The sequence below is a fragment of the Mauremys mutica genome, chromosome 1 (assembly GCF_020497125.1).
Source record: "Mauremys mutica isolate MM-2020 ecotype Southern chromosome 1, ASM2049712v1, whole genome shotgun sequence".
Classification (NCBI taxonomy): domain Eukaryota; kingdom Metazoa; phylum Chordata; order Testudines; family Geoemydidae; genus Mauremys; species Mauremys mutica.
The window spans coordinates 156,117,401-156,138,023 of record NC_059072.1 but is presented as its reverse complement, the minus strand read 5'-3'; the positions used below and the strand labels follow the sequence as shown (position 1 = coordinate 156,138,023).

Here is a 20,623-nt window from a genome sequence, read left to right as displayed (position 1 = left end):
ACTCTACTCTGCACTGGTGAAGCTTCAGCTGGAGTAGTGTGTGAAGTTCTGTGTGCCACACTTTAGGAAAGATGTGAACTAATTAGAAAGAGTTCACAGGAAAGCAACAAAAATGATAAAAGGTTTAGAAAACCTGATTTATGAGGAAAGGTTAAAAAAGCTCAGTGTGTTTAGCCTTGAGAAAAGAAGAGTGGTGGTGGACCTGGTAACAGACTTCAAATATGTTAAGGATTGTTATCAAAAGGATGGCGATCAATTGTTCTCCATGACCATGGAAGGTAGGACAAAAAGTATGGGCTTAATCTGTAGAAAGGAAGATTTTGATTAGATATTAGGAAAAACTTTCTGTTTATAAGAATAGTTAAGCATTGGAATAGGCTTTCAAGGGAAGTTGTGGAATTTCTATCAGAGGTTTTTAAAAACAAGTTAGACAAACATCTCTCAGGGATGGTCTAGGTATACTTGATTCTGTCTCAGCCCAGGGGGCTGGACTAGACGACCTCTCAAGCCCCTTCCAGCCCCACATTTCTATTATTCTATTAACTGTGTGTAAAGAAGTATTATGGGTTTTAAGAAATGAAAAATGTGTTGTCTGTTATATACATCACAACTGACTGGAGTAGATTAACATGTTCTGACTAAACCCTAATGAGTTCTGGTTTTGAATGATTTCACGATAAAGCATTCCTTACAATGTTTTATAAATTGTAGTTTAACAGTAATTATAGTGCATTGCAGAGATCAATGTTTATTTTTATTTTAGTGCATTCATAATTACTTTAAATATTATTAAATATGTCTCATTTTGTTTCAAACTCAGTTTAAATAAACAGTGACTGACAGCTCTGTCTTTTGGGCTCCTGAAAGTAATGTTTTAGAACATAGAAGCATCATCTAATTAGCATAAGAAAAGATATGTTGTTTATACGTATGTGGCTGTATTCACTCTGGCACCCAATTCATCAGTCCATCCTTATTCAACAAAGCAGATGAACTTTAAGAATGTGCTTACTCTCACTGATCTCAGTGGGAGACACAATGGAAAAAGGAAAAAAAAAAACCAACCAGAGTGATACCCTGGCCCCATAGAAGTCAGAGAGTTTTGCCATTAACTTCAGTGGGGCTAGGACTTTATTCTGAGGTGTTTTGTTTGTTTGTTTGTTTGTTTGTTTTCCATGATTTGAACTTCTCTGTCACTATGGATCATTTCCATGAATGTAATGTATATTTGAAAAGATTTTTTGATACTAGAAACATCAGGCTCTTATTTCAAAATGTGAATGGAAAAAAATTATGTATTTGAAAAAATCAGAGAAGTGATGAGAATATTGACTATTGAGGTTCCTGTGAAGGCTGTTAGAATACAATAACATTTCCAGAACTGCCTCGGTGGAGTCTTTGCTTATTTGAGAGACCAATGTCATCACTGTCATCAAAAAGTAGCTGTAATAATAAGAAGACTCTGTTTCCAGACTTCCAGTGACTCTTCAACATCCAGTTGTCTTTGTCAACATCCTGGAAACATGCTGGGGAGAGAGGGGGCTCCAGCTCACTCGGCTCCTGTCCCTGGCAGATGAGGCGGTAGCGGGCAGCCCCATACCCAGGCCCTGCAGCCGGGGACAGGGACCGTGCAAACTGGAGCACCCCTTGCCCCTCCGCATGCTTGGCCCGTGTCCCCAGTAGCTGAGCCCGGGCAGGGAGCGGGCCACTGCTGCCTCCTAGACAGGCTTTCCTAGGCAGAAGCGGCTCCATCCCACTCCCTTCTCTCCCCGCAGGTAATGTGGAGCGCAGAGAATGCTGAGGCCCCAGGCTGAGCGGGTCGCCAGCCAAAGGAGAAACATGGAGCGGTCATGTGTCCTGCCCTTTAGCTTGTGCCCCCCCAGTATGGGGAGGCACCAATCATCTATGCGTTCCAGCATGTTTGGGCTCCACCTGTTAGGGATTCCAATCTGCTCCTGGATCAACCTGTTGGGATTCCACTCTGTTCTGGGCTCAACATATTAGGGGTCAGTCACACTGGCTCAATAATAGCTTCTCAGAATCATTTGTCACTTTTGACTTTGTGTGGTTCCAATTCTTTGTTGTAAATTAGAGCAAGACAGGTTTCAAATGAGACTGTACAGTAGTGCCATCAGCCTGTAATCGGTGAAATGCCTCTGAAACTGTCTTCAATTACTTTTCTAAGTTTAGTTCCTCTCTGTAGAGAAATGTCTGTTCAGAAATCTCTCCATTATGGTCATATACTTCATAGTTTGTTAAACTAACTTATTAAATGGAAGAATCTCCTTGGGGACAGGCTGGCTAGAGTAGTCAGGAGGGGATTAAACTAATAGCAAAAAGGGAAGGTAAAAAGAGGGAAAATGTGAGCATTTAGCGCAAATTTGAGATGTTGAGAACAAAATTAATCAAGGAACCGAAGAACATGATGAGAAGAAAGTCTTTAATGGCCTATACAATAATGCTAAGAGCCTGGCTAACAAACGAGGAACTGGAATTGCTCACTTGATCTAGTTGATATTATTGAAACCTAATGGGATGATTCTCACAATTGGAATGTTAAAATCAATGGTTATAACCTATTTAGAAAGGATCAAGTGAGCAAAAAGGGAGGGGGAGTGACATTTTACATCAAAAATGGCATTACTTGTTTCTGAGTCACTGATAACTTGGAAGAAAATTATCTTGAATTCTTATGGATCAATGTCCTAACAGATAAAGCACAAAATGGGGTACAAGTAGGTGTTTGCTACAGACCACCAAATCTCATTAGAGAACAAGATAAGCACCTCCTAACACACCTATCTATAATGTGTAGGGGAAAAAACTGTGTGATCATGGGAGACTTCAATCTGAGTGGCATAAACTGGAGGTTTCATGCTGGCAATACTAAAACATCCATGGAATTTCTAAACATTATAGATGACAAGTTCCTAACTCAAAAAGTGCTGCAGCCTACATGGGGGAATTCTGTATTAGACCTTATCTTAACGGATAAAGAAGTTAATGGTAGCTTAGGTACAAGTGATTATGACTTGATCACTTTTATAATGTCAAGCAGAGTAAAATCTAGACCAGCAATATATACACTTGGTGCTTTAATAGGGCCAATTTTCCAAAGCTGAAAACAATTATGAGCCAAATCAGCTAGGAGAAAGAATTGAATCAGAAAAATATGATCATAGAATCGTAGAATATCAGGGTTGGAAGGGACCTCAGGAGGTCATCTAGTCCAACCCCCTGCTCAAAGCAGGACCAATCCCCAACTAAATCATCCCAGCCAGGGCTTTATCAAGACTGACCTTAAAAACCTCTAAGGAAGGAGATTCCACCACCTCTCTTGATAACCCATTCCAGTGCATCACCACCCTCCTAGTGAAAAAGTTTTTCCTAATATCCAACCTAAACCTCCCCAACTGCAACTTGAGACCATTACTCCTTGTTCTGTCATCTGCTACCACCAAGAACAGTCTAGATCTATCCTCTTTGGAACCCCTCTTTCAGGTAGTTGAAAGCAGCTATCAGTTGGTGGGAGGGATAACTCAGTGGTTTGAGCATTGGCCTGCTAAACCTAGGGTTGTGAGTTCAATCCTTGAGGGGGCCACTTAGGGATCTGGGGCAAAAATTGGTCCTGCTAGTGAAGGCAGGGGGCTGGACTCAATGACCTTTCAAGGTCCCTTCCAGTTCTAGGAGATTGGTATATCTCCTTTTATTACCTTCCCCTCATTATTCTCTTCTGCAGATTAAACAATCCCAGTTCCCTCAGCCTCTCCTCATAAGTCATGTGCTCCAGCCCCCTAATCATTTTTGTTGCCCTCCACTGGACTCTTTCCAATTTTTCCACATTCTTCTTGTAGTGTGGGGCCCAAAACTGGACACCGTTCTCTAGATGAGGCCTCACCAATGCCGAATAGAGGGGAATGAGCACGTCCCTCGATCTGCTGGCAATTCTCCTACTGAATGATAATTGGGAATCATTTCAGAGCACCTTACTAGATATCCAAAAAGCCACAATCCTACAAGAGAGGAAGAAGGTTGTGCTGGTTAAAAAACTGACCTAGTTTAGAGGAGATGTGAAGGCAGCTGTACAAAATAAAAATATATAACAAATGGAAGAAAGAGGAAGATGATAATGAATATAAATTAGAAGTTAGGAATCTATTGCCAGCAGAGTCAAGGACAATAAGAAGTTTTTTAAATATATTAGGAACACACACAAAAAATCCTGACAATGGTTTTGGTCTATTACTAGATGAAAATGGCAGAATTATCAATAATAATTCAGAAAAGACAGACGTTTTCAATAAATATTTTTGTTCTCTATTTAGGGACAATAAATGATGCAGATTCATCATATGGTGATGATAATGCTCTTTCCATTCCACTATTATTAAACAAAAGCTACTAAAGTTACATATTTTTAAATAACAGGGCCAGATAACTTGCCTCCAGGATTTTTAAGAGAACTGCCTTAGGAGCTTGCTGAGCTGTTAATTTTAATTTTCAATAAGTTTTGGAGCACCGGGGAAGTTCCAAAACACTGAAAGAAAGCTAATGGACAATTTTTTAAAAGAGTAAATAGGATGATCTGGGTAATTATAGGCTTGTCAGCCTGACATCAATCCCAGGCATGATAATGGAGTGGCTGATACAAGCCTTGATTAATAAACAATTAAAGCAAGGTCATGTAATTAATGCAAATCAGCATGGGTTTATGGAAAAGAGATCCTATTAAACTAACTTAATATCTTTTTTGATGAGATTGCAAGTTTGATTAGTAAAGGTAGTAATGTTGATGTAATATACTTAGACTTCAGTAAGGCATTTGACTTGCTACCACACAAAAGTTTGACTGAAAAACTGGAACAATATAAAATTAACACGGGGACACATGAAATAGATTAAAAACTGGCTAACTTATAGGTCTCACAATATAACTATAAATGGGGAATCAAAATTAAATAGATCTGTTTCCAGTGGGGTCCTTCAGGTATCAGTTCTTGGCCCTAAATTATTTAACATCTTTATAAATCACCTGGAAGAAAACACAAAATCATCACTCATAAAGTTTGCAAATGACTCAAAAATTGGGGGAGTGGTAAATAATGAAGAGGACAGGTCATTGATTCAGAGCACTGTAGACCATTTGGTAAACTGGGCACGAGCAAACAATATGGGTTTTAATACAGCTAAATGTAAATATATACATGAGGGAACAAAGAATGTACAGCAGAACCTCAGAATTATGAACACCAGAGTTACGAACTAACCAGTCAACCACACACCTCATTTGGAACCGGGAGTATACAATCAGGCAGCAGCAGGAACAAAAAAAAGCAAATACAGTACTGCACTGTGTTAAACGTAAACAACTGGGGAAAAAAGGGAAAGCAACATTTTTCTTCTGCATAGAAAGTTTTAAAGCTGCATTAAGTCAGTGTTCAGTTGTAAAACTTTTGAAAGAACAACCATAATGTATTGTTCAGAATTCTGAACATGCCTGAGGTTTTCGTAACTCTGAAGTTCTTCTGTATGTCATACTTACAGAATGGGGGGCTCTACCATAGGAAGCAGTGATTCTGAAAAAGATTTGGGGATGGGCAGAATAAGCAGCAGAATATGAGCTCCCAGTGTGATGCTGTGGTGAAAAGAGCTAATGCAATCCTGAGGGTCATAAACAGAGTAATCTCGAGTAGGAGTAAAGAAGTTTTTTCACCTCTGTATTTGGCACTGATGTGACTGCTGCTGGAATACTGTGTCCAGTTATGGTGTACACAGTTCAAGAAGGATGTTGATAAATTGAAGAGGGTTCAGAGATGAGCCATAAGAATGATTAAAAAATTAGAAAACATGCCTCATAGCGACAGATGCAGGGACCTCAGTCTATTTATCTGAACAAGGGAAGGTTAAGGAATGACTTGATTACAGTCTACAAATACCTATCTGAGGAAAAATTATTTAATAACGGGCTCTTCAGTCTAACAGGGAAAGGTATAACACAATCCAGTGGCTAGGGTGTGAAGCTAGACAAATTCAGATTGTAAACAAGGCACACATTTTTAATGGTGAGAGTAATTAACCATTGGAGCAATTTACCAAGGATCGTGGTGAATTCTCCATCACTGACAATTTTTAAATTAAGATCGTGTGTTTTTCTAAAAAAGATACTCTAGGAATTATTTTGGAGAAGTTTTATGGTGTGTGCTATACAAGAGGTCAGACTAGATGGTTATAATGGTCCCCACTGCCTTAGAATCTATGTATCTAAGTTATAGGTCCAATATAAACAAAAAGACCCAGCCCATAATGATTTATTATCAGTGAGCCAACATTACTTTAAACTGCTGTACTGTTGATTTTGAAGGTGATAATAGAAAGTTATAAAATTTAGCCAAACATGAGCTAAGATTATTATACTATTTGGGTTCCACTTTTGAGTTTTGCTGAAAAGAAAAACTTGCCTACCAGAAACCACTTTATCCACCCCAAGAGAAGATATAATTTTTCATAGATATGAAACAATAAACAATAAGAAAAGTATAGATCCTTAAAAACAATGCCCATCTGCATCCCTGGTGTAACTACATCGAAGTCAGTAGAGATACAACATGGATTAAATTGACCCATAATTTGTATAGTTTACATGCCCCATAAGAACTGAGTAGTATTACAAAAATGAGGCCAAATCTATCAGATGCTCATTTTGATTTGTATTTTCACTGTTAACAGTACATAATTATTTTCAATAAAATAACATTCATTGCAATCTGATAAGTAACCACTACTGTAAAGAAATTCAGTTACAAAGAAAAATATACATTTCTTGTTAAAGAGTAAATACTGAAGTGAGGAACATATACAGCATCTTTAATAAGCTCAGGAGAGTTAAAAACTATGATTAATAAAGTGTGGTTTATACCACTGGAATTTTAAATAATTTTAAGAGCGTGTCTGGTATTTTAAACTGCAGCATTTAAGACAAATTGGACATTGTCTTCAATACAATATTTGAAGATGATAAATACATTCTACCAGTCAGCAAAGAAAGGTACTAAAAAGACAAAGCAGCCATACGGTAGGTGAAGAATAATCTTTTCACAGTGTCTTTGGTACACCTCTGGGACCTGCTTTGCACCTTCCATAACAACGCATGAAAAGAGACTGCTAACTGCACCAAACTCTGTATAGGAAGCCTATGTAAAAAGCTCTTTGTAGCTTGAAAGCTTGTCTCCTTCGCAAGCATAAGTTGGTCCAATAAAATATATTACCTCACCCACCTTGTCTTTCTTATAAGAATCCATTCAGTCTTCAAGGCTAGATTAGCGACTAGGTGATTGTACTCAAAGGAAGGAGAGTTAACAAAACAGGTTAGTTGGATTGAAGGAGAGATGGAGCCTTTGCCTGATTCATGAGTTGTAGGTATCCAGATACCACAGAGATGAGCACTATATAAAAATGCGGCTAGATCAAGGATCGGCAACCTTTGGTACGCGGCCCATCAGGGAAATCTGCTGGCGGGCCGGGACGGTTTGTTTACCTGCATTGTCCGCGGGTTCAGCCGATCGCAGCTCCAACTGGCCACATTTTGCCGTTCCAGGCCAATGGGGGTTGCGGGAAGCAGCGCAGGCTGAGGGATGTGCTGGCTGCCGCTTCCTGCAGCCCCCATTGGCCTGGACCGGTGAATTGTGGCCAGTGGGAGCTGCTATCAGCCGAACCTGTGGACACTGCAGGTAAACAAACCGTCCCGGCCCGCCACCGGATTTCCCTGATGGGCTGTGTGCCAAAAGTTGCCAATCCCTGGGCTAGATAGATAAGAAGGGGAAATTAAAAGGTGAAGCAACATTTTATGTGGCCTTTTAAAGCACAGCCACTCTTGAATTTCTCAGATTTTAACAGTCATCACTGAATAGAATTCCCCATAATAATAATTAATTTAAGCACTTATCTAGTTAGGATTGGGTTACAGCAGGATCTATAGATCTACAGATCGGGGTCCATGGACACAGAAATTTGCATCCCAGGAGCTGCATGTGTTATGTGCAGGAGAAGGTAGAGGAATTAAGCATAGGCATGACAGAGAGCAAGGAGTACCACAAACAATTTTACAGGGTTGGTTCTTTATCGTTGGATTGGAACTAGAGCTTGGTTGGAAAAACTTTGACACAATCATTTCATTTTCTATCAGAAAATGCAGTTCCACTGAAATAGAAATTATTCACAAACTGATTGTTGATTTAGCAGAAATGTTGTTTTGGGAAAAATGGGGAAACTATTTCCAACAATGTTGAAATGTCCCATTTCGACACTTTTTTGGAATTAAATGTTTCAATTTTTTCTTTTGAAATGACTTTGTTTCTAAATTGTTTTATTTTCCACTCTATATTATACATTTTCAAAAGTTGAATTTGTAATGAAACAAAACAATGTTGTTGAAATGAAACATTTCAATTGACCCAAAACAAACAAACAAAAATTTGGTATTTTCTTTTGTGGAGAATTTTGACATTTTCAGGTTTCATTCCTAATCTGAAACCTCATTGAAACCCTCCATGAAATGAAATTTTCCTTCGCTACACAGCTCTAAGTGGAACATATAGTCTTAATCTACAATTATATTAAAAGTATGGTGGGAATTCCTTTTCAGTGTTGATCCAGTCCTACAAGAGAAGTTGGCTTCACTATTATCTCCTCAGGGTAAATAGTTTCTATTATTGTGCCCTAATCGTTTTGTTTATGTGTTTCTGTTTTGTGTCCCTTTTTCTTCTTAGTGTTAAGACTCGACCTGTGCGAATGCCTCCTGGGTACCAAGCAGAACTTGTTATTCAGTTGGTGTGGGTGGATGGTGAGCCTCCACAACAAATCACCAGTCTGGCCGTAAACTCAGCCTATGGACTGTAAGTAACTAAAAATCATGTTGTATTGATTTATTCTTTACTCAGCTAAGCAATGTATGTTTTCAGTTATACTTAAAAGTCACCATGAAAAATCAAAAGTTGCTTTAAGCTTAGTTCTTAGGTAAAAAATTACAAGAACAAGTAACCTGCATAAAGGATGCAAGATGAGAAGTTCATCTGACATTCTCATGATTGCATCTTTCATATAATATCCCTGTCCTTTTAATCAAAACCTAATTACCTTTCTGAGTTATAATTTTTTAAAGATATCTTAAAATAATCACCAGATTACCTGCAGATGGCACAAGGGGGTGTAAATTAGACCTCCCTGTGATACCTTGATAGAAGGCAGGCATTGGTGTCACTGCTGCCTTCATTTGGGTACTTGTCAGAAGGGACAGTTTTCATTTATGGCTAGGTCTCCACAGAAAACCAGCTGGAAAAGGTTGTGGTGGGGATGCACTGGCCATGTATCCTTTCCAACCAGCACATCCCATTTGATTCCATGTAATACTAATGGGTGTTGCATATGTCTATCAAATCAAGAAAAGAGTCTTTACAAGTTTGTTTCTGGTAGAGAAGATATCACTCAGGTATAAAGGTATAGCTTGGTGTTTCTAAGGGGGCCTCAGGGAATTAGGTGCCCAGCTCTTACTGACTTTCAGTATAAATTTGAGCACGTGCCCCTCAGAAGCCCCTTTGAAAATCTCAGCCATAACCTTTGTATTAGTGTGAAAATATTTGTCTGTCCTGAGGTATTCGTCAGCTCCTAGTCATAAAATCTAGAAATTTCATTAATTTTACCTTTGCCAGAATGCATTTTTCACAATACCTAGGCAAACTTCATCTTTGGCCCTTCCTGATCTCACTGAGTGCACCCCTTTCCAGGTCTAGCCATCACCTGTTTCTGGGTGGAATCACTCATTTCTCCATCCTCAGTCTGGGCCCTGGGTTGCAGTGCCCTGGTACTAACCATGATTACCTCAGCACTCTGATTTATGGCCAGCAGCTGCAAGATTTATGGCCAGCAGCTGCAATTCTGTTGTATTCTCTGGGAGCAATGACAGTGGTAAGCAGCGAGCAGGAAGAGTGCTGGAACAATTTGCATAGTGGGGGTGCTGAGAGCCATTGAACCAAACTGTAAACCCTGTATATGGTGGAAACAACTTAAAGCCAGGGAGTGCGGCAGCACCTCCAGCACCCCTAGTTGCAGCACCTAGGGTGACCAGCCAGCCTCTTTGAAGCAAAATATTGTTTATTCAGAACAAAAGCTTTTCAGAGAATACAGATCTTAAAAATAATGAAACTGATTGTATGCATATTGAGCTTTTCCCTAAGGTTTACCATTCCCTTGATCTGGGAAGGCCTGACTGCTTTAGACTGCCTCTACAGAGTATCTCTGTGTCAACCTGTCTCCCTACGCAGCTTTTGAAAAGTGACAGCCCCTTCTCTTCCTCAGGATACTTTTTAACTCTTTCATGTTCTTTTGATCTCTGGCCTCCCACCCTGGGAAAACAGCTGTCACTTCATCCCAGAGCCTGGAAATAGGCCATTATCTTGTAATTTCCCCCGGTGTTTGTTGGGAGGTTGCTTATGTGGGACCATTGTGTTGCCTTCCTGTATATTCTTCCCACGACCCCCTATTAAATTAGATCAGTGCAGTCATACAGGAAATTCTGATAATCCACCATCGTTACAGGGGCGCTGGAACAATTTTCATAGTGAGGGTGCTGAGAGCCATTGAACCAAACTGCAAACCCTGTATATAATGGAAACCACTTCAAGCACCCTTACTTCCATCATGTATGCCTACTTATACAGTAACTTTATCTCACTGAGCAGGCCATGTACAATAGTCTTACCTTTATTACATATCCATGTTCATACATAGAGTAGTACATAGCAGCTTCACAGCTGTCACACCATTACTACAGGTACAAAGCATGTATAAAAACAAAGGTTAAAAAACACCTTACACTCAACAAACATAAGGCAGTTGATGTGTTATGAAATTAAATATATTTCACTTGATTTTTGTTTACACTGAGCTCTTGCAAGCTGCAAATTCGAAATATTTACACTTTCATGCAATTAAAGAGAATCATCACACTACTGGTTTTTGTTATAAAAGTAGAAAAAAGTGTGGCAAAATTCTGCAGGTATATCTTAGTATATTTTAAAATATATAAAAATATTAAATTAAATTTAAACAATGACGAACTAAGAAGGCCTTTCCTGAAAATGAATGACCAGTTTGTGTGTTCCCTAGCCCACCACCTGAGCCCAAGGTCCTCAGCCCCTCCCAATTTTAACTGCCAAGAAATGTCTGATCAAGATTTTAGCCTTGCTATTATGAAAAATATTAAATTAATTAATGAAAAGCACAAGCATTCCTCCCTCCCCCCAAAAAAATCAGCTTTAAGAAGTTGAATAGTATTTTTCTTCTTCTTATTCACTCCCTGTGGAGCATAAGGCGCCAACCACTCTCCTCCATTCATTTTGTTCTTGAGCGAGACAGCAGATTTCATCCCACTTCATTCCCATACCTTTCATTTCCTCTTCAATGGTCCTTCGCCACGTCCCCAATGGTCTACCTCTCCTCCTTCTTCCTTGTGGTGTCCATCGTAGGGCAATACGAGGGTGTCTGTCAGCATCCATTCTCAACACATGCCCCAGCCACCTCCATTTTCGTTGTTTGGCTTCATCCACTATATTGTTGATCCCCGTTAATCGGCTCACTTCAACATTGGTGATACGCTGCGGCCAATGTATGTTAAGAATTCGCCTAAGACTCCTTCCTTCAAAGCCCCGAAGCCGACTTTCTATCTTCTTGTTGGTCCTCCATGTTTCCGCCGCATAGAGCAACACAGAGCGGACGTTCGACCTATAGATCTCTACCTTGGTTTTCATTTGCAAGATGGTTGACCTCCAAATAGTCTGAAGTCTATAGAATGCATTTGCTGCAAGACCGATTCTGGTAGATATCTCCTTCTGAATATTGCCATCAGCCGATATGTAACTACCAAGATATTTGAAGTCGTTCACCTCCTCCAATTCTACGTCACATAACACTGTCTTCGTTGAGCTGGCTGTTTTTACTTTCATTATTTTGCTCTTACCGGCATGGATATTAAGTCCTACGCACCTTGCTACTCTACCTACTCTATCAGTCTTCTCTTGGAGGTCCGTCTGAGAGCTTGAAATCAGGGTGATGTCATCCGCAAAGTAACAGTCTTCAATATGACCAGAGGGTCCCCATGCGATCCCTCTTGGCCTATCTTCAGTGGCTTTCCGCATCACCCAATCTATGACCACAAGAAATAGAATGGGCGAAATAACGCACCCTTGTCTAACTCCCGTTCTCACATGGAACCACTCGCTCTGCTGTCCTTCATGGTGAACACAACACTTATTGCCGGCATACATATCTTTGAAGATGTTAATCACTTTCGAAGGGAATCCATATATTTTTAAGATATTCCAGAGAGATGGATGGTGGACACTATCAAATGCCTTCTCGAAATCGAGATAATTAATGAACAGTGGCGAGTTCCATTCAAGAGATTGTTCCATTATCGTACGTAGTACAAATATCTGATCAACGCATCCTCTCCCACTCCTAAATCCTGTTTGTTCTTCCCTCAGGATCTCTTCTACTGCTCGTCTTATTCTCTGCAACAAAACTCTGCAGAAAACCTTCCCGAGCACTGATAGTAAGTTTATACCTCTCCAATTATCACACCAAGACAAATCACCCTTCTTTCGTAATTTCACAATGATACCTTTCTTCCATGCTTCAGGTATCTTCTCTTCTTCCCACACCTTGTTGAATAGCTCCTTTAGAATCCCGGCACTCATATTCAGGTCGGCTTTTAGCATTTCTGCAGTTATTCTATCTTCACCTGGTGCCCTGTTTGCTTTTGTCTGTCTAATAGCCTCTTCTATCTCTCGCTCTATGATAGGCCCACATTCTACCTCCATCTGAAAACTCGTTTCCTCTATTTCAACTACCTCTTCAGGATTTGATCTATTTAAAGTCTCTCTAAAATGCTCTGCCCATCGATTGATTTGTTCTTTCTCTTCTATCAATATTCTCCCATTCTTTCCTCTAACCGCTGTTGACCTATTGCTGAACCCTCCTGTCAAAGTCCTCGTGATTCTATACACAGTTCTTGTGTCACCCCACGCGGCTGCTGACTGTGCCTCTCTTGACAGACTGGTAATATAATCCCTTTTGTCTTTTCAGGCACTTCTCTTCACAGCTTTGTTTTTCTCCCTATATTCTTTGTTCGCAGCTTTCTGTTGTTCATCCCTTCCAGTTAGCATGCATAGTTTTGCTGTCTTCCTCTCCTCAATGAGTTTCCATGTGTGATCTGAAATCCATACTTTCCGCTCTCTTCTCTTGTAGCCAAGCACTGTCTTGCTGTTCTCTACATATGCCTTCTCGACGTTGTCACAAAAAGTGTTTATATTACCAGTTCGCAAGTCATTTAGAAGTTGAAACTTTTTTGAGAGCTCCAATATGAACTGTGCCTTTACCGGCGGTTCTTCCAACTTCCTTGAGTCGAAAATTTGTTGCCCATAAACTTTCTTCATCTTTCTCAATTTTATCTGAAGCTTGCTCAATACAAGATGATGGTCACCACCTACATCTGCACTTCTTGATACTCTAGTATCCAGCAGTGACCCTCTCCACTTCCGATTGATTGCAATGTGATCAATTTGGTTCCTGGTTTTCCCATCCGGTGATATCCACGTCAGCTTGTGTATTGTCTTATGTTGGAAGATTGTTCCACCTATCACCAGTCCATTCTCAAGACATAAGTCTACAAATCGTTGACCGTTGTCATTTCTCTCTCCAACTCCTTCCCGCCCCATGCATGCTTCATACCCGGCATTGCTGGAACTGACTTTAGCATTGAAGTCGCCCATCAAAATCAGGATGTCGTGGCATGGGGTCTTAAGGATCTCTTCCTGAAGTCTGATATAGAACAAGTCTTTTTCCTCCTCCTCAGCTTGTTCAGTAGGTGCATAACATTGGATGATGGTAGTCATCGCATATCTGGAGAAGAATCTCGCTCTTATTATTCTGGAGGTAACAGGACTCCATCCTAACAAACTCTTTCTCGTCTCTTTGTTGACAATGTTGCCCACCCCTTCATGGTGATATCCATCTATGCATCCTGAATAAAAAATTGTCTCACCAGAGTCCAGTATTAACATACCAGTGTCTGTCCACCTCATCTCACTGATCCCAAGAATGTTAATGCCATATTTTCTCATTTCCTTTGTTACTGATGCTGTTCTCCCTGTTTCATACATTGTTCGAACATTCCATACCGCTATCTTTATTTGTTTTTTGGGTTTGACCAGAGACTCCATCGAAACAGGGACTTCCTTTCGGCTTTGATCCCCGTTTGTCATATTTGGCATTACTGCCTGAATCTCCGGCTGGCTACCCACAATTTTATGAATTTCTGAAGATTTGGTTGACGTTTCTGTAGCGCTTGTTTTTTACATGGTGGGTTGCCAGCCCAACGCACAACCCTCCTCCTTTCGCATCTTGGGCTTGGGACCAAGCAACGGCGGAGTTTGAATAGTATGCGGCATGTAAAATGCAGTTTCTTTTAGTACCAGTCCTTTCTTAGTAGTTAGTAACTACAGTAGCCAGTGGGAAATAAGAAATTCCCTCTGAACTCTTTATTAGGTTTATGATTGTATACAGAAGACATAGAAATTATTTATTTGCCTTTAGGTCTGGTAGTAGTAATCTTCTCCTAATTATATTGTTCCTCTGTCAAAGATATTATTAAGCCTCCTTCTTTATAGTCAATATTGTATAGCTGGAATGCATAACACACCTATATGCATTGTTGTAGCCGTGTGTGTCCTGAGGAAGAGCTCTGTGTAGCTTGAAAGCTTGTCTCTCTGACCAGCAGAAGTTGGTCCAATAAAAGATATTACCTCACCCAACTTGTCTCTCTAACGCATCTGTAGTTAAGTTTGGCCACTGTCAATCTAAAGAGTTTTTCTTTTGCAGTTGCTTATAACTTTTTCAAACTTTCATCGTTGGGGTGAAATTTTCTAGGTCTGATCTCTGCCTGAGGGGCGTCAAGTGTTTTGGGAAATTTGAGCAAAAACAGTTAAACTGTTTTCAAGTATAAAGAAAGTGGGGGAAATCCTTTTACTATTATAAAAAAAAATCTATGACCCTTTAGCTCACAGATTTTGATTTGGACCACTTACAAAGTTTTTTTAAAACATATTGAACAGGTGCACTGATTTTTTTTTTTAACAAGTTGGTAAGGGTTTATTTTACTAATGATCCCCCAAAATTCTGATGGCACCCCACATGAACGTGTAAGGAGTTTGAGTAGGTTTTTCTGTTTCCTAAGTTGAATATGAAACCTCACCTGTCTAGTCTGAAGCAGCTAAATTATGGAAGTGCTTTAGAAAGAATAAAACTGAGAACCAATAGAATAAAAACCTATCTAATTCAGGAAAGCTTAATTATGCTCTTCAGACTGGCTAGAGGTCATTAATGCTTTCTTGAAAAAAATTCTGTCAGAAACCCAGACAGTGGTGGCCAGGTTTATATCTATTATGCTGATATGTAACCTGTATAGATATTTATCATAGGGCCTGCAACCTTCTTTGCCAGAAATTCTTCCTCAGGAAATCTGTTTTTTGGGCTCCATTCAGTTGTTTGACCATAGAATATGCCAGCATATGAGGATATGCTGTAAAGCAGTGCTCACAAGCAGTGGGTTTATATTCTTAGGATGCTGTGATGGGGTGTATAAACCCAACACTGGGCAACAAGGGGTTAAGGAATTACTTTGGGCCCAGCCAGCCCCACTCCACCACGAGTGTAGGAAATGCTCCAACTGGAGGAGGAGTTAAAAGATGGGGGAACCTCTCTTTTGGTGGCAGACTAGGGACCTGCAAGCTGCTGCTCCAGCAGAGGAGAGCCTGAGGGAAGGTAGAATCTCTCCCTAAGACAACTGCCCAAAGGTCTCTTCCAGAGAGAAGGGAGAACCTGCCACAGAGGTAGCCTGACAGAACAACATTTCCCTCTCCCCTCATATGAACTCTGGACTTCGGTAATCCCTTTTGTTTTTGTTTGGACTACCCCAGCAGGGGAAAGCCCTTGGACTGAGCTGGCCCTGGAGGCTGGACCATACCACAGGAGGAGGCAGCTGCCATTTGAGAAGGAGAGCTACCACACTGTACACTGACCGCAGAAGGTGCTTTGTGGTGAGCAGGCACCCTTCACACCACCTTAACCCAACCAGTGACCTGGGGACAGTCACAGGTGGGAAGATAGGAAATGGCCCAGAGAGGGGCTGTCCCTTAAGCACCCTTGGCTGTCAGATCACTGACAGCCCTCAGAGGGCCCTGGGTGGGAGCCTGGTGAAGTGGGAAGGTCCGGGCTTCCCTACCAACAACCTCCCTGCAGCTCTTGGGCTTAAACCACCTTTACTGTACCTCTCTGTCTTTGCTTTCTGGGCCTGATCGTCCTTATGCTAAACCAGTGCCAGAGATTCCTTCTTTATCTAGAAAGCCTCATGCAATGTCCCATTCCCTTAAAAAATCCTTCTTACAACAGTCAGATGGCTTTGAGGGTGATGAGGACTCGTTTCTGATTTTCTCCTGTAGCCAAATGCTTGGCTATTAGCAAGAAACATTCCTTCCTTGGTCCTTACTATTGTATTAAGAGTATTTTTTTTAACGGTTGTTCCCAGAAAGATCTCACTGATCACTGCCCCTTTACATGTTTTTTATTTTTACTGTGTTCAACAAAGGCCTCAGGCACATCATTTTCTGAAGGCAGATGACTAGCATTTCTGCTGTCTCAAATCACATACAAGAGATTGTGTTTTGTTCATGCGCCAGTCTTCTTTTTCTACAGTGCTATGTTGCATCATTTAGATCCCTTTTACTCGCTTAGTACAATCTTGTCTTTTATTCATGTAGGAACATAGGACTTGCTTTACCTGCTTAGCCCAGTGGTCCATCTAATCCAAATCCCTGTCTCTGACAGTTGATAGTACCAGATACTTCATAGAAAGATTCAAGAGTCCCCATAATGGACAATAGGGATAGTTTCCTTGCAAACCCCCATCAGTTAGAGGTTGGCCTATGCCCTGAAACATGAAGGTTTGTATACCGTATACAAAATGTTATCCTATCTCATATAATTGTGGCTGTTCTTATTTAACCCAACAAACCCTTGTTGAAAGTCTAAGGGCAGATCCATGGTCGATGGTTGGAGCATGCTGTCAGTGCATTCCTTCTGTGAATGTTCTGTTATAGTTAGTTGTTGTTAGTAATAGCGGTACTCATTTTGGCTCCGTGGATCCCATTTTCTTTATTTTCTGTTTGTTCCTGCTCTCAGTAGTCTGAACTCTGAGCTTAAGTGGTTCTGGGGGAACTTATGCCAAGATCCCCGGGCTTCAAGCTCTACTCTGGGTGTAGCAGGCCGTTGGCTATGAGTATCCCTCACCCTCACTGTCTGACGTGCTTGTGTGAGGGTCAGGGACAAGTACCTGATTTGACAGTGCTTCAAGACAAGAACTAACAAGCTAAGAGAAGAGCATCTCAGATACATCTTCATGGAGACACCCTTCCCACAGCATTGGATCCACCTCAGTCAGATAGAGGTCATTCTTCAACACTCTGTCCAGGAGTGTTCCCCCACCTTTACCTGTCAATGGAGACAGGAGGAATTCCCCCTCACCAGGGCAGTCCTCAAAGAGAGACATGTTCTTTGAGTACCCTCAGCCTCTGAAGCCTAAGAAGAGAATGGCTTTGACATCCTACTCCTCCTCACAGTATGAAGTGGGTTCCTACGTCTCCCACTTCAGGGAATCCAGGGCTTCCTCCAAGCAGTGACTGCTCAAGACAATCTGCTGCCCTGCGGCTTCCTGAATGCCCCCTCCTACCTCCTGGTCAGTTCCCCTTTAGGGGTCACAAAGCAGAAAATATAGCAGTTTGCTTCTCTATAAACAGGTTTCTCTGGAAGGACCCCCACTGGGATCCCCCAACCCAAGGAGCCAGCGGTTCTGTCCAGCCCCACCCCACATTAGGGATCTATCTCTAAGAGTACCATGTGGTAGGACTTGTGAGATGGGGCTTTATCTGCCCCACCGATTCTGGCTCTGGCCCTCCCATCCTAAGTGAACCCTTCTGGATGTCAATCTGAAGGTCACCCAGGGTTCAGGAGGAGCTGCACCCAGCCACCTGGGGCTCTGATGTGAGGCTGGGGGAGGGACCATGCAATACATGGGTAGAACAATGGGGGGCAATAATACAGGACTGGAGTCTGGACACAATGAGGGATGGGGGACAGGACCTTGGTGAAGACCAGAACACAGGGGACAGATGCGGTTGTCGCACTGTCTGCTCTGCTGACTTCCCTGGATGTGGCAGACTCGGCTGCCAAAGTCATGGTGATGGCAGTAACTATGAGATGCTTGTCATGCCTCCTGTTATCGGGGATCCCTGTAGAAGTATAACAGATTTTTGAAGATCTCCCCTTCAAGGCTGTGCCTTATTCTTCTGGAAGATGGATGAAGCACGGCATATGTTAAAAGATTCTAGGCCAGTGTTGACATCCCTGCCCCTGTATACACCAGCCCCCAAAAGAACAAAATTTTGACCTGTGTTTCAACCAAGGCAGCAGTATTAGTCTAGCAGATCTAGGCAAAAACACAAGCAAGGAGGAAGGAGGCCCCAACCATCCACTTCTGCCGCCGCTTCATCCAGACAGATGCATGTCTCAAAGCAGCCTGTTTGGGTCTCTTCTCAGCTGTTTGTCTTCTATGCAGAAGGAAGGGATGGCGTCCTGTAACATTGCAGTGGCTTTCCAAGTGGATCACCAGCTGTATTGTCATATATTACAAGATCAAGGGCATAATGCCTCATGAAAAGTTCTGAGCATTCAACCAGAGCGTACACAACCTCCACAGTGGTTGTGAGAAACATCCTTATCATGGATCTCTGAAGGGTGGCAAAATGGTCTTCAGTCCACACTTTTGCTAGATGCCATTATTTACCACATCAAGAGAAGACACGAATTTGAGGAAAGCAGTCCTGCAGTCCCTCGTCCGATGAGATTTCTAGCCCTTCCTCCAGCAGAAACTTGCTTGGAAGACACCTAGTATAATGGACATATGCAGTAACACAAAGAAAAATGTTTACTCTCCTCTCATAACTGCTGTTCCTTGAGATGGGTTGCATATGTCCATTACACGACCCACCCTCCTTCCCTAATGCCTCAGAGCCTGTCATCTAAGAATCCAGTATGAAGCTCTTGGCATGGAGCATGAAGAACAGCAAGGTTCAGGAGTGGCCTCCCCTGTGGATACTGCTAAGGAAGACTCACCAACACTGGTGCACAATGCATTCACACACTTAGTATGATGGACATACGCAACACATCTCAAAGAATAACAGCTGTCTGAGGTGAGAAACCATTTCTTCTATTGAATATGTTTGTTGTAGTGATTCCACTTCTCCCATAATACCATTCTCCCTCTTATATTGCTTTTCTACATATATATTAAACATCTACTGTAAGATTTTATGGAACTGTTTTCATAGGAGCCAAATTAAATCAGGCACTCAACTCCCATTGAATTTTGGTGGGAATTGAACACCTAAATCTCTTGTGCTGCTTTGAATATCACAGCCTTAGGCATTTTTTAAATAACAATATGAAATTTAGCTATATATTCCTCCTTTGACTGACTGACGTTCTGCTTTTGTGGTTCCTGGTAGTTGTAGCTCTATGGTTGCTGTATGGAATCTTGTTTTGTACAGTGGGAGAAAAGGAAGGACAAAAAAATTATAGTAAATGTACACAAAAGACCAGATTTCATGGGGGAGACTAGATTTCACAGTCTCTGACCCTTTTTTTAATGTCCATAAATTTGGTAGGACTTTAGTTATATATAATGTAAGATTTGTGCACTTAATTTTCATTAGCTACCACATGATTATAATTATAACAAATATATTGTTCCATATGGCAATATTTAGATATTATTACAACAATAAAACATGCAAAGTGAGTGTTTATTAAGGTAAACTATATCTGTTTTGAATAATGTTAATTACAACATTTTAGGACAAAAGTTTATTTGAATTCAGAATTATAAAACCATTTATAATTACAATTAAAAACTTAAGCTTTGAAAAGAAGGTCTTAGAAAATTATTGCAAATTCACAGTAGTAGCTGTTTTAAATAATACTTCTATGAATTATACCATATAATGCCAGAGTATAATGCCTTTGAGGAACATTTCTTTTCTCAGAGTTGCATTTGGGAACTGCAATGGTTTGGCTGTTGTGGATTTTATGCAGAAGACAGTATTGCTGAGCATGGGAACCATTGACCTATACGGATCAAGTGATCCATACCAGCGTCAGCCCCGTTCTCCACGCAAAAACAAGCAGTTCACTGCAGGTAGGAGATAAAATACAGTTGTTCTGAACCTGACTCATTCTTTGTTTTCTTGCTTGCGGCTTTTTATAGTGCTTTTGAAATGCATGATTATCTGCCAGCCAATGGAATTTATAGAGCCATATCAAAGAAATCTGACTGCTCCTTAGGTACTGAAACTTCCTCAAATGCAAAGCATTATATACGAAGCTTAATTGTTTGGGATGGTGGTCAGCAAGTAATCTCCCTAGCTGAGTCCCTAAGTAATTGTAAGGATTAGAAAAA

At 41.0% G+C, this 20,623-nt stretch overlaps 1 protein-coding gene across 11 annotated transcripts in view; it reads left to right on the top strand.

Moving 5' to 3' along the window:
- STXBP5L (syntaxin binding protein 5L) overlaps positions 1-20,623 on the top strand; it is a 421,232-nt gene that overhangs the window by 307,888 nt on the left and 92,721 nt on the right. For all 11 annotated transcript variants that reach the window (XM_045001069.1, XM_045001067.1, XM_045001064.1 and 8 more), the window contains exons 17-18: positions 8,766-8,891; positions 20,211-20,362. In XM_045001069.1, the coding sequence (XP_044857004.1) occupies positions 8,766-8,891; positions 20,211-20,362 (278 nt within the window). The remainder of the gene's footprint in view (positions 1-8,765; positions 8,892-20,210; positions 20,363-20,623) is intronic.